This window comes from Esox lucius, chromosome 9, assembly GCF_011004845.1.
Source record: "Esox lucius isolate fEsoLuc1 chromosome 9, fEsoLuc1.pri, whole genome shotgun sequence".
Classification (NCBI taxonomy): Eukaryota; Metazoa; Chordata; class Actinopteri; order Esociformes; family Esocidae; genus Esox; species Esox lucius.
In genome coordinates this window covers 25,369,002-25,383,234 of record NC_047577.1, presented here as the reverse complement: position 1 = coordinate 25,383,234, position 14,233 = coordinate 25,369,002, and the positions used below count along the sequence as shown (strand labels likewise).

Sequence of the window (14,233 nt, the reverse complement as noted above, 5' to 3'; positions counted from 1 at the left end):
TAAACATCCTCTTAATTCCCTGTAGCTTGTGGCGTGTATTGCGGCCAACTGGACGTGGCTTGTTGACAGTAAATCATGTTAACTACACTTACCTATGCGCTTACTGGCAGTGACACATAAGAGGCCTGCGAACCAACTGGTGGGACTAACCCACCTGTTGAATTGAATGTGTATTGCACCACATTGAAAAGCAAGTATCTTCATGAAAAGATTATATTTATATTAATATTTTGATAACTATATTTTAAAAAGTAATTATGTACATTGCATATATATTTATGTAAACAGCAATGTAACAGAGCTTGTATCAGCTCACATCTCACATCACATGTAAAACTGGTGTAAATCAGTATTCCAATGATTTGATATTTACATACAATACTTTTGTACAATATAACTTACATTTTTTTTTATATATATATATATATATTCTGTTTAGGACAGTAAAAATTCAGTCTGGGTCAGTAGATTTCAGACCAACTGGCCTGTTAGGGCCAGTGAGAAAAAAGTTTATGTTGGACCCTGACACGTAATCATCATGGTATATCACCAAGTCAATTAAACTTCAGGGATATCAATCCATCCTGTTAGGAAGCATAAGCAATTGTGAATCAGTGTCACCTGTTTTGGTGCAAATGAAAGTGACAACATGTGCACTGGAGAGACAACAGCAAGAAAACCCCCAAAAAGGGAATCGTTTTGCAGACGGTGGCCACAGACAATTGCTCACTCCTTATCCTTCCTGACCAATTCTTCTCTAGGTTTGCTAGTGTCCTTGTCACTACTGGTAGCATCAGACCTATTCAGGTTGCACAGGTAGTCCTCATCCAGGATGGCACATCCATACGTGCTGTCACAAGATTGCTGTGTCACCCAGTACAGTCTCAAAAGCATGGAAGAGATACCATGAGATGGGCCATAGAAGGGCATCAACTAAGCAGCAGGACCGGTATCTGCTCCTTTGTGTGAGGAGGAACACGAGGAACACTACCAGAGCCCTACAGAATGATCTCCAGCAGGCTACTGGTGTGCAATGTTTCTGACCAAACTGTCAAAAACCGATTCTATGAGGGTGGCATGAGGGCTTGACATCTTCTAGTGGGACCTGTGCTCACAGCCCAGCATTATGCATCTCAATTGGCATTCGCCAGAGAACACCAGAATTGGCAGGTCCACCATTGGCGCCCCGTTCTCTTCACAGACATTTTGTTCAAGAACCGATGTGTGATTTAAGTGTTTCCTTAATTTTTTTTAGCAGTGTGCATCATCCTTAGTAGCTGTGTAGTCATGTTGGTCATGTTTACCAGGCTGAGTCCATGTCCACCCTATGAAATTGTCTGACAATATACTGTATTTAGTCAAGCAAAACCTTTGCCATGTTTCCTTTTGAAGGTGTGGCAAACCGATTCGTGTACGGCACATCTAAGGCAGCAGTTATTGGGCTCACCAAATCTATTGCAGCTGATTTTCTTCAACAAGGGATTCGCTGTAACTGCGTCTGTCCTGGTAAGCACTCTATATTCCCATAGATCCTGTCCCATCATATCAAATGTATTTTTGTCAAATACTTTATAAATAACAATTGTAGATTGAGTTAGCCTCCAATACATCATTGAAGTTTTACTGTTTTTATTATTTCGGGAGGTCCTCATTAATAAATGTCCTCATTAATAAATGAAACCGAATGGACAGGAACAAAACAGAATACTGAATAAAAGAACTAGGACAGGAACAAAATAAAAGATGGAACCATGTTACATTTGAGTACAAACCAAAACAAAGACTGCCAAGATACATGGGGGAAGTATGAACTTAAATAAGGTCTGTGATGCGGGAAAACCGGTGCAGGCAATAATGAATGAAAACGTGTGTCCGTGATGAAGTGATGGAGAGAGGGCATTGGATTCACGCCCTCTCTCACAGCAGCTTGCTGTGCCAGAACATGCTAGTAACCCCCCCGAAGGCGCGCCTCCTGCCTCAAGACAAGGAAACCAGGGTACCGGAAGGGGGGGGCACCGAAGCCTACAGAGCTGTACACAAAGGGCTCCATGAGCAACCAGAACAGCTGACTCCAAAAACAAGAACCTGGAGGTGCCGGCTGAGGCTTTGCTTCGGGACTGACGACTGGACAGTGGGAACTTTTCGGCAGCTGCTGGGGCCAGTGGACTTCTTCGTACTCCCGTATCCACCTCCGTGCGGGGTCCTGTGCCGGAGTTGGTACGCCGTAGCTTCCTGAAGACGGCAGGCAATCCTCACAACCGATGAATCTGGTTGCTGGTACTCTTGCAGCTGACAGTCATAATCCAGTGCAACCAAGTTTGAACAAATTCTCTGGTTTTCTCAATCACTGTTAAGCAATTCCTCAGAAAATAACAAGCCAAATCATGAACCTTATCTGTGTCTGCTAAATGGCCTTTCCTTTTATTCATAAAATTACTCAAGGACACAGTCTGGAATGTATAGTCGCCACACAACTACAAACCAATCTTCATGCTAATAACCAATTCGAACCCCTCCAATCTGGTTTTCGCCCCCTCTATAGTACTGAAACCGCTCTCCTCAAAGTCCTCAATGACCTCTTCATCTCTGCTGACACCGGTTCCCTCAACATCCTCATCCTCCTCGACCTGAGTGCAGCCTTCGATACCGTGAGCCATAACATCCTGCTCACCAGACTCAAAGACCCCGGTATCGAAGGTACTTGCACTCAGCTGGCTCCACTCCTACCTATCCAAAAGATCCCACTTCATCTCTCTCCATAACCACACCTCTGCCACAGCCACTCAAGGTGTTCCCCAAGGCTCCGTACTCAGCCCCCTCCTCTTCATCATCTACATCCTCCCTCTTGGTCAGATACTCCGCCACTTTAACCTGGACTTCCACTGCTATGCCGATGACACCCAAATCTACCTCAGCACCAAATCCCCCCACAATCCTCCCCTCTCCCACATCAACTCCTGTCTATCAGCTATTAAAACCTGGATGCAACACAACTTCCTCAAACTCAACAGCGACAAAACAGAATTCCTCCTTCTAGGCTCCAAATCCACACTCAGCAAAACCAATAACCCCACTTTCACCATCGATGGCACCATTGTCTCCCCATCTCCCCAGGCCCGCAACCTTGGCGTTATCTTTGATTCTACCCTCTCCCTTGAGCCTTACATCCGTCAAGTCATTAAAACATACTTCTTTCACCTCCGCAACATGGCCAAAATCAGACCCTCTCTCACACCCCCCGCTGCTGAAAAACTCATTCACGCCTTCATCTCCTCCCGACTGGACTACTGCAACTCACTTCTCCTCGGCATCAGCTCTACCAACATCAACCGACACCAACTGGTCCAAAACACAGCCGCCCGACTCATCACCCGCTCCAAAACCTGCAAACCACATCACTCCAATCCTAAAACGACTCCACTGGCTTCCTATCTCCCAACGGATCACCTACAAAATTCTGGTCCTCACCTACAAAGCCCTCCACCATCTGGCCCCCTCATACCTCACTGACCTACTCTCCCCGTACCAACCCTCACAGATCCACCTCAGCTGGTCTCCTCTCCATCCAAAAATCCAACCTCCGCAGTTTTGGGGACAGATCCTTCTCCAGGGCAGCTCCCAGGCTCTGGAACTCACTCCCCCAAGAGATATGCACTTCTGAGTCCCTCACCATCTTCCAGTCCCACCTCAAGACCCATCTATTTACCTCTGCCTATCTGTAGCGCCATGCCCCCCTCCCTTCTCATCTGTGCCTGAATCTTGTTTTGTTTGTTTTGTTTTGTTCTGTTTTTATAATCTACCTCCCCTGTAAAGTGACTTTGAGTCTAAGAAAAGCGCTATATAAATTATATTTATTATTATTATTAATATATCACTCTTCAGGTTTGGATTCTAGAGTGCAATAATACAGAGGTTATAGGCCATGCTTAAAGCCATAATAGAAAGGTAACTTTTGCCAAGTGTTCAGTGCAACTGCTTATAATGGAGAAGTTTTAGCTCCTATGTTTGACATTAACCCTGTTATTGTTTTACAGACTTGCTTGCAGTACAGCTATCCCTGTAATAAGTCACATCACATGATTTCTTGTAGAACTGACATTATGTACACAATGTACAGTATATTTCGATAGTCACCACCCCTTTCAAAATGTTCAACCTTTGGTTAACTTTTTCTGGCTTTATTTACACACACTAACCCACAATTTCCTAAAGAAAGTACAATTTAGCTCAGGTTAAGTCTGATAATTCAAATCATAAAATACCCTTTAATTTCAGGCCGTATGGCAACAAAAGGGGAACATTTTGAAAGGGGGTGCTGTTTTTCAATAACCTCTCTACTAAACAGGGACAGTGGACACTCCGTCTCTGAGGGAGAGAATCCAGGCTCAACCTGATCCAGGACAGGTACTCTATACCTTCCACAACTTGTCATGTCATGTTGTAGCTTACAAAAGAACAATCTAAAATAAATCCACAGGCAGAAATGGCGGGGTCCTTTCCTCTCAGGACCACCATGGCATCCATTTATTTATTCTTAATTCATTGTCATTCATTCCCCATTCTTTCCCCAATGACTCCCATTCATTTCCTATAGACCAATGACCTACATGTATCCCCCATTAACTTCCATACATTCCAAATAGACTCCCATTGAATCACTGTTGACTCCCATTCATTCCTCATTGACCTCCATTCATTCTCCATTGAGTTCCAGGCGTTTTCCTTAGACTCCCATTGAATCGCCATTGACTCCCATTCATTCTCCCTTGCCCGCTATTCATTCTCCATAGACTCTTGTTCATTCCCCATTGACTTCCATTAATTTCCTATAGAGCCCCATGCATTTGTTGATTATAGCACCACCATCAGGCTGATCAGCTTGAAACCTTGTAGAGGCCTTCCTGCGATAAACCTGAACCCATGTACTAAGGTTGCTTGCAGTAGGCCTCACCATCTTGTATTAATGAGCATTTGAATTGAGACCACACCCACAGGAATATGAATTTGCTCATATCAGCCAATTCTTATGCTTAATTTGTAAATGCTTGTCCCAAGATTATATGTACAGAATAGCATGAAGATTGCTGCAGTGCTGTAGTTGTAGATAAGCTTTTTGTGTTTTAGACAAAATTCTAAATTGACTTCAATATGGATTCTTTGGGCAAATTTGTACCTTATGTGAAGAGTGACTTGTGGACTCAATTTCAGATCTCTAGGTCATACAGGGCGGAAATTCCAGTGGGGCTTTTGGAGGGACTCGGATTGCTTATTATAGTGCCACCTAGGGTTATAAATCAATTCGGTAGACAGTAAAAACGTATGGGCCAAGTGGCATGTCTATAGCGCATACCATCTCATGGGAATATGTGGCCAAAAAAGGAATAATAATAAAAATGTTAACAAAATGAGCCCCCTTTGGGGCCAGGACCCCTAATAATCTTAACAAAAAGTATAGGGCTCCTTGAGCCCCTTCAGGGCCTGGACCCCTAATAAAAATCCTAACAAAAAACAGGGCTCCAGAGCCCCTTCAGGGCAAGGACCACTTTAATCGAAAGTTAGCTTCAACAAAATATCTTTAAAATATTCCAAAATATGTATTTAGCAGGGTTGGCACAAGTTCCTTTCCTTTCTGAGTTGAGATTGACAGTCAAGGTGTTTTTCAATCTTTTCTCTGATTGTAGTTGTCTCCCTCCCTCACTGAAGTTATTAACTTTTTCTCAAATGGCTGGTAAATGAAATTAATCCAGCAAGTTTGGAAATTAATCTTTTCAAGTACTGACTTTGCTGGAGGTGATTAATCTTGACTGAGTTGTTTTAAAGATTAAAGAACTTTCGGTAACACTTTCCATTAAGTTGAACTATGTAACTGCAATGTAAATACAAATTAAAAACAGTATTAACAATGCAATACCACAGGTTTTACATTATAAACAACTATAAACAAAAGAAGAAAAAAATCAACTAGACAGTTAATAAGAAAAGTATTACATTGTTCATAAATAACATTTGATTGTTCGAGGAAAACATTGTAGCGATATATTTGTTAGTCAGCTAGCTGTCTGACTGAATTCTTTTAAGGTTAACTCAACTTGACTGACCAATATTTGTTGACTTAAAACGCTATAAAACACTTATTTTTGTAGTTATGTAGCCAACAGTTTTTTCTTGAAACTGGAGGTAGTAAAAGTATTCCAGCAAGTGAGGCTCAAAATCAAAGCAGGTAAGACAGGAATTATTTTTAATATTCAGACCAAGACAATAGGCTACATTGTAAATAACGTTTACTTGGTGTAAGGAATATTGCGTTGCGATCCTACGATTACTTTTCTACAAAGACCCACTAAAATCTCATGTGATTTTCAGATCTCTTCATCTTTTCTACATTTTGTTATATTTGATTGTTGTTGTTAATGTGATCTGGGAAACAGAAAAACTAAACTGTCTGATATCTTTAAATCAGACATTGAATAAAAATAGAATGCATTTATTTCACTAGGCTGTTATAACCACATATATGCCAACAGCTTGATCTGGATAAAAAGTCTGCTAAATTACTAAAATGTCAAATGTTAACTCTATACCTGTGTTGAGGTGCCTGCTTTTAATACTTTAAATCACCCAACATATCTTGCTTCTTGTCAAAAGGCTCTAAAAGACTTCATGGCGAGACAGAAAACTGGCCGACTATGCACTGCAGAAGAGGTAGCATACCTCTGCGTCTATCTGGCCTCTGATGAGGTGAGTGTGTTCATAGTCTGCAGTGTCCACTGCAAAAATAAATATCTAAATGTTGGATAAACATTTTATCGTGTTACTGTTAGGGCTGTGATGGTAATTGATAAACCATGAGACTGGCAGTTAAGGATAAAGACTCATGAAAATGTATATAACCACCATTTTTATTTATTTATTTATATGTATTTTTGAGTATATTTTTAATCCAATAATAAACACTTACTAATTTAATCTGCATTACACACTTTACAACTCCTTTCAAATGGTTTGATCCTATAGCAACACTAAGATTGTGATGGTAATTCCATTGATAGGAACTCTTATTGGAAGTAAGTACAGAGACAAAATTCTCTATTTAGCACCATTCAGTAGTTTATTTACTTACAAGGAGAGAAGCGTCAAAAGCCTAGAAAATAAACCTGTGAGGAATCTCTGAAGAAAATACAAAACAATCACAGTATTTAAACAGTTAAAAGGGGTGTGGTAAGACTGCTAATTCATTCTCTAAAGACAACATTTGTTCCTTATCCTTGCTGCCCCCACTTGTCTTCCCTTATCCTGTCTTAGGTGTTTACTCTCAAGGGGGTATGGGAACATTGTAAATGTCACTCAGACAGCTAGACACATTCATGAAGAACAAAGGACAGATACCCTTATTGGCTTAGGCAGATTAACAGATGGTCAGAGGACCCAATGATCCACTGATATCATTCAAACATGTCACAAACAAAGACCAGAGTTACATACCAGGGAATAGAAAAGCAGAAATGTCCAAAATGTACATTAGTTCAAGAAAGTCCATAACAAGATGTGCTGGGGTGTGTGGGGCGGAGTAGCGATAGGGATCTTAGAAGCAGATCAGTTAAATTCAATTACTTCATTACTTACTCTAAAATGTCTTAACACGGTGTCATAATCTTCTAGTATTGCATCAAATAGACACAACACCATTAAATCCTCAAACCTGGCATTATTATTTGATATGACATTTTCCTTTTAAATGCACCTAGCAAATCTACTTAAGCTATGGACAAGCCATGTGTATTTCTTTGTATTTTGAATAGTCATTTCAATCTTCATTCTTTCCCTTCATACTTTCCGTATTAAGTCATTTACTTATAATGCAGCTTATATTTCTTGAAAGCCAAAGGTAGGCCTATTTAAAAAAAATGCTTTTGGAACTGACTTGACTTTGATTAGCAAATAAATGTTTTTAATCAAATGTTCAAATTGTTTAACTCTGGCTCCCTCTAGTCTGCCTACGTCACTGGGACTGAACAAATCATTGATGGAGGATGGAGGCTGTGAAGAATCTACTGTACCAACAACCAAGAACTAGAAAAATGCCATGGCTTAATGTTATTTAAAGCAATACATATCTCAGTAGCATGCATTGTTAGACCCACAAACGTTTCTTATGGGATTCCCACAAATGTGATAAACCACAAATGTAATAATATTCTGCCGCTTTTAATGTAATAATTATTACATTTGCAGGGATTCATTATGTTTGTGGTAAAACATTAAAAAAATTCTAATAACTTCCCACAAATGTAATAAATCACAATTGTAATCAAATCTGACTCTACATTTTGTCAGCATGTATTAGATTTTTGCCTACTTAGATGGGTTTTGTGTAAATTAATGAGAAATACATCCCCATCATATATATTCCGGAGGTCTTCAAGGTATTTACTAAAAAGACAAGTGCAAAAAAAAAAATACAGATGGTCAAAAATATTGTCATGTCACTTTTTTTTTTATAACCAATCAGAGTAACCCTATACAAAAGCTTTAGTATGAATTGTCTTTAGTATGAACTTTGGGTTCCCTTAATTTTTTTTCAGCAGTGTATATCACTATGTATATACTTAGAGATGTATAGTTGTGTTCATAAGTTTGCATACCGTTGGAGAATTGGTAATATATGTACCATTTGTAAAGAAAACATGAGTGAGCAAAATACATGTCTTTTATTTCTTATGGGATTCACATTAATCTGTAGGTCATAACAGAATGGCACAATGATAAAACAAAACATGGCAACAAAATCTGCATACCCTTAGTTCTTAATACTGTGTATTGGCCCCTTGAGCATTAATGACAGCATCCAGTCTTTTGTAATTGTTGTCTACGAGGCCCCGAATTCTTGCAGGTGGTACAGCTGCCCATTCATCTTGGCAAAATGCTTCCAGGTCATTGTTGCAGATATTTTTTTTCCACTTCTCAGGTTCAAAGGGTTGAGTCCACTTGATTCTATTTTCTCAATTATAAGTACTCCAGGGAACCAATACTTTAATTCTAATAGTTTATTACAAGCTTGTAGGTAATAGACAAAGTACACTCGTGAACATTCTTAGGTATGACAAAGACACACACATTGAGGAGCCCCTTATATTTTCTTCTAACATCTGGTTCTCATCTTAATCCTCCATGTCCTAACAACATAGGACACATAAGCTAAAGATTGCCCGTATTTGGGCCTGGGTGTCACGTCCTGGCTGTGCCCCTAGCCATCTCTGCGCTGGGCTCGGGGCATAGCCAGGACAGGACAGGAGGTGGCATCTAGCCACCTCTAATCCTCTTTGGTCTCCCCAATTGGAGGCAGGTGTTGATCATTGCCTCCAATTGGGGACCCTATTTAAGTTCATGGTGTTGGCCAAGCCAGCGTGGTTCATTTTGGTTTTGTCCAGTTTTAAACGACCCAGGTCACTGGTTGCTGCTTTTTGTTTGTTTGAATCCTTCTTTATTAAAACATGGATTATTTAAGTTACCTTTACTCTGCGCCTGTGTCCTTCTTCCACAACAACCGTGACACTGGGCCAAAAGAACAACAAGGATTTACTGGGAAGAGTTCTGACGAGAGTGGGACAAGCTATAACTGAAGTTCCCAGATTTTTAACCACGTTTCCCCTACTCCTAGACAGGGCAAAGTATCCAGCCTATATAACATACAGTGGGGAGAACAAGCATTTGATACACTGCCGATTTTACAGGTTTTCCTACTTACAAAGCATGTAGAGGTCTGTAATTTTTATCATAGGTACACTTCAACTGTGAGAGATGTAATCTAAAACAAAAATCCAGAAAATCACATTATATGATTTTTAAATAATTAATTTGCATTTTATTGCATGACATAATTATTTGATCACCTACCAACCAGTAAGAATTCCGGCTCTCACAGACCTGTTAGTTCTTCTTTAAGAAGCCCTCCTGTTCTCCACTCATTACCTGTATTAACTGCACCTGTTTGAACTCATTACCTGTATAAAAGACACCTGTCCAACCTCCACAATGGCCAAGACCAGAGAGCTGTGTAAGGACATCAGGGATAGAATTGTAGACCTGCACAAGGCTGGGATGGGCAACAGGACAATAGGCAAGCAGCTTGTTGAGAAGGCAACAACAGTTGGCACAACTATTAGAAAATGGAAGAAGTTCAAGATGACGGTCTATCTCCCTCGGTCTGGGGCTCCATGCAAGATCTCACCTTGTGGGGCATCAATGATCATGAGGAAGGGGAGGGATCAGCCCAGAACTACACTGCAGGACCTGGTCAATGACCTGAAGAGAGCTGGGACCACAGTCTCAAAGAAAACCATTAGTAACACACTACGCCGTCATGGATTAAAATCCTGCAGCGCACGCAAGGTCCCCCTGCTTAATCCAGCGCATGTCCAGGCCGTCTGAAGTTTGCCAATGACCATCTGGATGATCCAGAGGAGGAATGGGAGAAGGTCATGTGGTCTGATGAGACAAAAATAGAGCTTTTTGGTCTAAACTCCATTTGCCGTGTTTGGAGGGAGAAGAAGGATGAGTACAAATCCAAGAACACCATCCCGACCGTGAAGCATGGTGGTGGAAACATCATTCTTTGGGGATGCTTTTCTGCAAAGGGGACAGGACGACTGCATCGTATTGAGGGGAGAATGGATGGGGCCATGAGATCTTGGCCAACAACCTCCTACCCTCAGTAAGAGCATTGAAGATGGGTCGTGGCTGGGTCTTCCAGCATGACAACGACTTGAAACACACAGCCAGGGCAACTAAGGAGTGGTTCCGTAAGAAGCATCTCAAGGTCCTGGAGTGGCCTAGCCAGTCTCCAGACCTGAACCCAATAGAAAATCTTTGGAGGGAGCTGAAAGTCTGTATTGCCCAGCGACAGCCCCGAAACCTGAAGTATCTGGAGGTCTGTATGGAGGACTGGGCCAAAATCCCTGTTGCAATGTGTGCAAACCTGATCAAGAACTACAGGAAACGTATCATCTCTCTAATTGCAAACAAAGGTTTCCGTACCAAATATTAAGTTCTGCTTTTTTGATGTATCAAATACTTATATCATGCAATAAAATGCAAATTAGTTACTTAAAAATCATACAATGTGATTTTCTGGATTTTTGTTATAGATTCCGTCACTCACAGTTGAAGAGTACCTATTGATAAAAATCACAGAGTTCTACATGCTTTGTAAGTGGGAAAACCTGCAAAATCGGCAGTGTATCAAATACTTGTTCTCCCCACTGTACGTAGTGAGAGTTAAGAAGAATATATAAGCAGAAATATATAAGTTGATTTTAAATTTAAGGGAAAAATAAGTTGATTTTAAATTTCATGGCATCAACACATCTCAAAAAAGTTGGGACAAGGCCATGTTTACCACTGTGTGGCATCCCCTCTTCTTTTTATAACAGACTGCAAACGTCTGGGGACTGAGGAGACAAGTTGATCAAGTTTATGAATAGGAATGTTGTCCCATTCTTGTCTAATACAGGCATGTCGCACCTTCCTCTTTATGATGCGCCAAATGTTTTCTATGGGTGAAAGATCTGGACTGCAGGCTGGCCATTTCAGTACCTGGATCCTTCTTCTATGCAGCCATGACATTGTAATTGATGCAGTATGTGGTCTGGCACTGTCATGTTGGAAAATGCAAGGTCTTCCATGAAAGAGACGACATCTGGATGGGAGCATATGTTGTTCTAGAACTTGGATATAACTGTCAGCATTGATGGTGCCTTTCCAGATGTGTAGGCTGCCCATGCCACATGCACTCATGCAACCCCATACCATCAGAGATGCAGGCTTCTGAACTGAGCGCTGATAACAACTTGGGTTGTCCTTGTCCTCTTTAGTCCGAATGACATGGCGTCCCAGTTGTCCAAAATGAACTTCAAATTTTGATTTGTCTGACCACAGAACACTTTTCCACTTTGCCACAGTCCATTTTAAATGATCCTTGGCCCATATAAAACAGCAACAGCAGTTGTCACAAAGTGCTTTACAGAGACACCCGGCCTTAAACCCCAAGGAGCAAACAACAGTAGTGTTGAATTTCAGTGGCTAGGAAAAACTCCCTAAGGAGGTCGAATTTTAGGAAGAAACCTAGAGAGGACCCAGGCTCAGAGGGGTGACCAGTCCTCTTCTGGCTGTGCCGGGTGAGATATTAAGAGTCCAATTGGAATAATAAATAAATTTCTCTGGGCTAAATCCAGAGTCTATTTGATTTTAGACTAGGTCAGAAGTATGACCAGGTGGACAAGGACAGGGACAGCAACGGGCCCCCCAAACCAGGTAATCCGCAGGTGTGGACCAAGACCTCATCTCCTTCTAAAATTTAAAACTGGAGGAAACTGAGAAAAGTTAGTAGTACATCCCTCATGTCCCCCAGCACAATAATATAGCTGCATAACACCTTGGAAACTGAGACGGAGGGTAATCCTCTGCCCATCTTGACTTCTGAGAGACACTGCCACTCTGAGAGGCTCGTTTTATATCATGTTGCAAATTGACATAATAAGTTGCAAATTGGTCCTCCAGCTGTTCCTTATCTGTACATTTAACTTTTCCAGCCTCTTATTGCTACCTGTCCCAACTTTTTTGGAATGTGTAGCTCTCATGAAATCCAAAATGAGCCAATATTTGGCATGACATTACAAAATGTCTCACTTTCAACATTCGATATGTTATCTACACTCACCTAAAGGATTATTAGGAACACCTGTTCAATTTCTCATTAATGCAATTATCTAATCAACCAATCACATGGCAGTTGCTTCAATGCATTTAGGGGTGTGGTCCTGGTCAAAACAATCTCCTGAACTCCAAACTGAATGTCAGAATGGGAAAGAAAGTTGATTTAAGCAATTTTGAGCGTGGCATGGTTGTTGGTGCCGGACGGGCCGGTCTGAGTATTTCACAATCTGCTCAGTTGTTGAACCATTTCCAGGGTTTACAAAGAATGGTGTGAAAAGGGAAAAACATCCAGTATGCGGCAGTCCTGTGGGCGAAAATGCCTTGTTGATGCTAGAGGTCAAAGGAGAATGGGCCGACTGATTCAAGCTGATAGAAGAGCAAATTTGACAGAAATAACCACTCGTTACAACCGAGGTATGCAGCAAAGCATTTGTGAAGCCACAACACGCACAACCTTGAGGCGGATGGGCTACAACAGCAGAAGACCCCACCGGGTACCACTCATCTCCACTACAAATAGGAAAAAGAGGCTACAATTTGCACAAGCTCACCCAAATTGGACAGTTGAAGACTGGAAGAATGTTGCCTGGTCTGATCAGTCTCGATTTCTGTTGAGACATTCAGATGGTAGAGTCAGAATTTGGCGTAAACAGAATTAGAACATGGATCCATCATACCACTGTGCAGGCTGCTGGTGGTGGTGAAATGGTGTGGGGGATGTTTTCTTGGCACACTTTAGGCCCCTTAGTGCCAATTGGGCATCGTTTAAATGCCACGGCCTACCTGAGCATTGTTTCTGACCATCCTCTGATGGCTACTTCCAGCAGGTTAATGCACCATGTCACAAAGCTCAAATCATTTCAAATTGGTTTCTTGAACATGACAATGAGTTCACTGTACTGAAATGGCCCCCACAGTCACCAGATCTCAACCCAATAGAGCATTTTTGGGATGTGGTGGAACGGGAGCTTCGTGCCCTGGATGTGCATCCCACAAATCTCCATCAACTGCAAGATGCTATCCTATCAATATGGGCCAACATTTCTAAAGAATGCATTCAGCACCTTGGAATTAAGGCAGTTCTGAAGGCGAAAGGGGGTCAAACACAGTATTAGTATGGTGTTCCTAATAATCCTTTAGGTGAGTGTATATTCTATTGTGAATTAAATATACGTTTAAGATTTGTAAATTATTCCATTCCTTTTTTACTCACAATGTGTACAGTGTCCCAACTTTCTTGGAATCGGGTTTGTACATCTACAGTAATCTTTTTGTGATTTGTACAGGTTTTAGTGTAGTGTAGCGACCCTGTTATACCTGTTGTTGGTTTGGATGGTAGCTAATGTAGGGAACTGCAGAGTTGCGACTAATTGGATTGACAATGTAGATGTAAACGGACACCACATCTCTACATGTAACATGCACATATCTACCTTGGGAACCTCATTGCTGCAATTTCAGTTGTACATAGTGTCTTACAACTCCAACTTGTTCGATTGCACAGTCAGAATTGCAATTTTTG

The 14,233-nt window shown here is 41.2% G+C and overlaps 1 protein-coding gene across 1 annotated transcript in view; it reads left to right on the top strand.

The window, feature by feature from the left end:
- Positions 1-8,695, top strand: part of bdh2 (3-hydroxybutyrate dehydrogenase, type 2) — a 43,057-nt gene extending 34,362 nt beyond the window's left edge. The window contains exons 7-10 of the mRNA XM_010899099.5: positions 1,393-1,506; positions 4,346-4,404; positions 6,646-6,738; positions 7,990-8,695. Of these exons, the coding sequence (XP_010897401.1) occupies positions 1,393-1,506; positions 4,346-4,404; positions 6,646-6,738; positions 7,990-8,043 (320 nt within the window). The 3' untranslated portion in view covers positions 8,044-8,695. The remainder of the gene's footprint in view (positions 1-1,392; positions 1,507-4,345; positions 4,405-6,645; positions 6,739-7,989) is intronic.
- Positions 8,696-14,233: the final 5,538 nt, after the last annotated feature.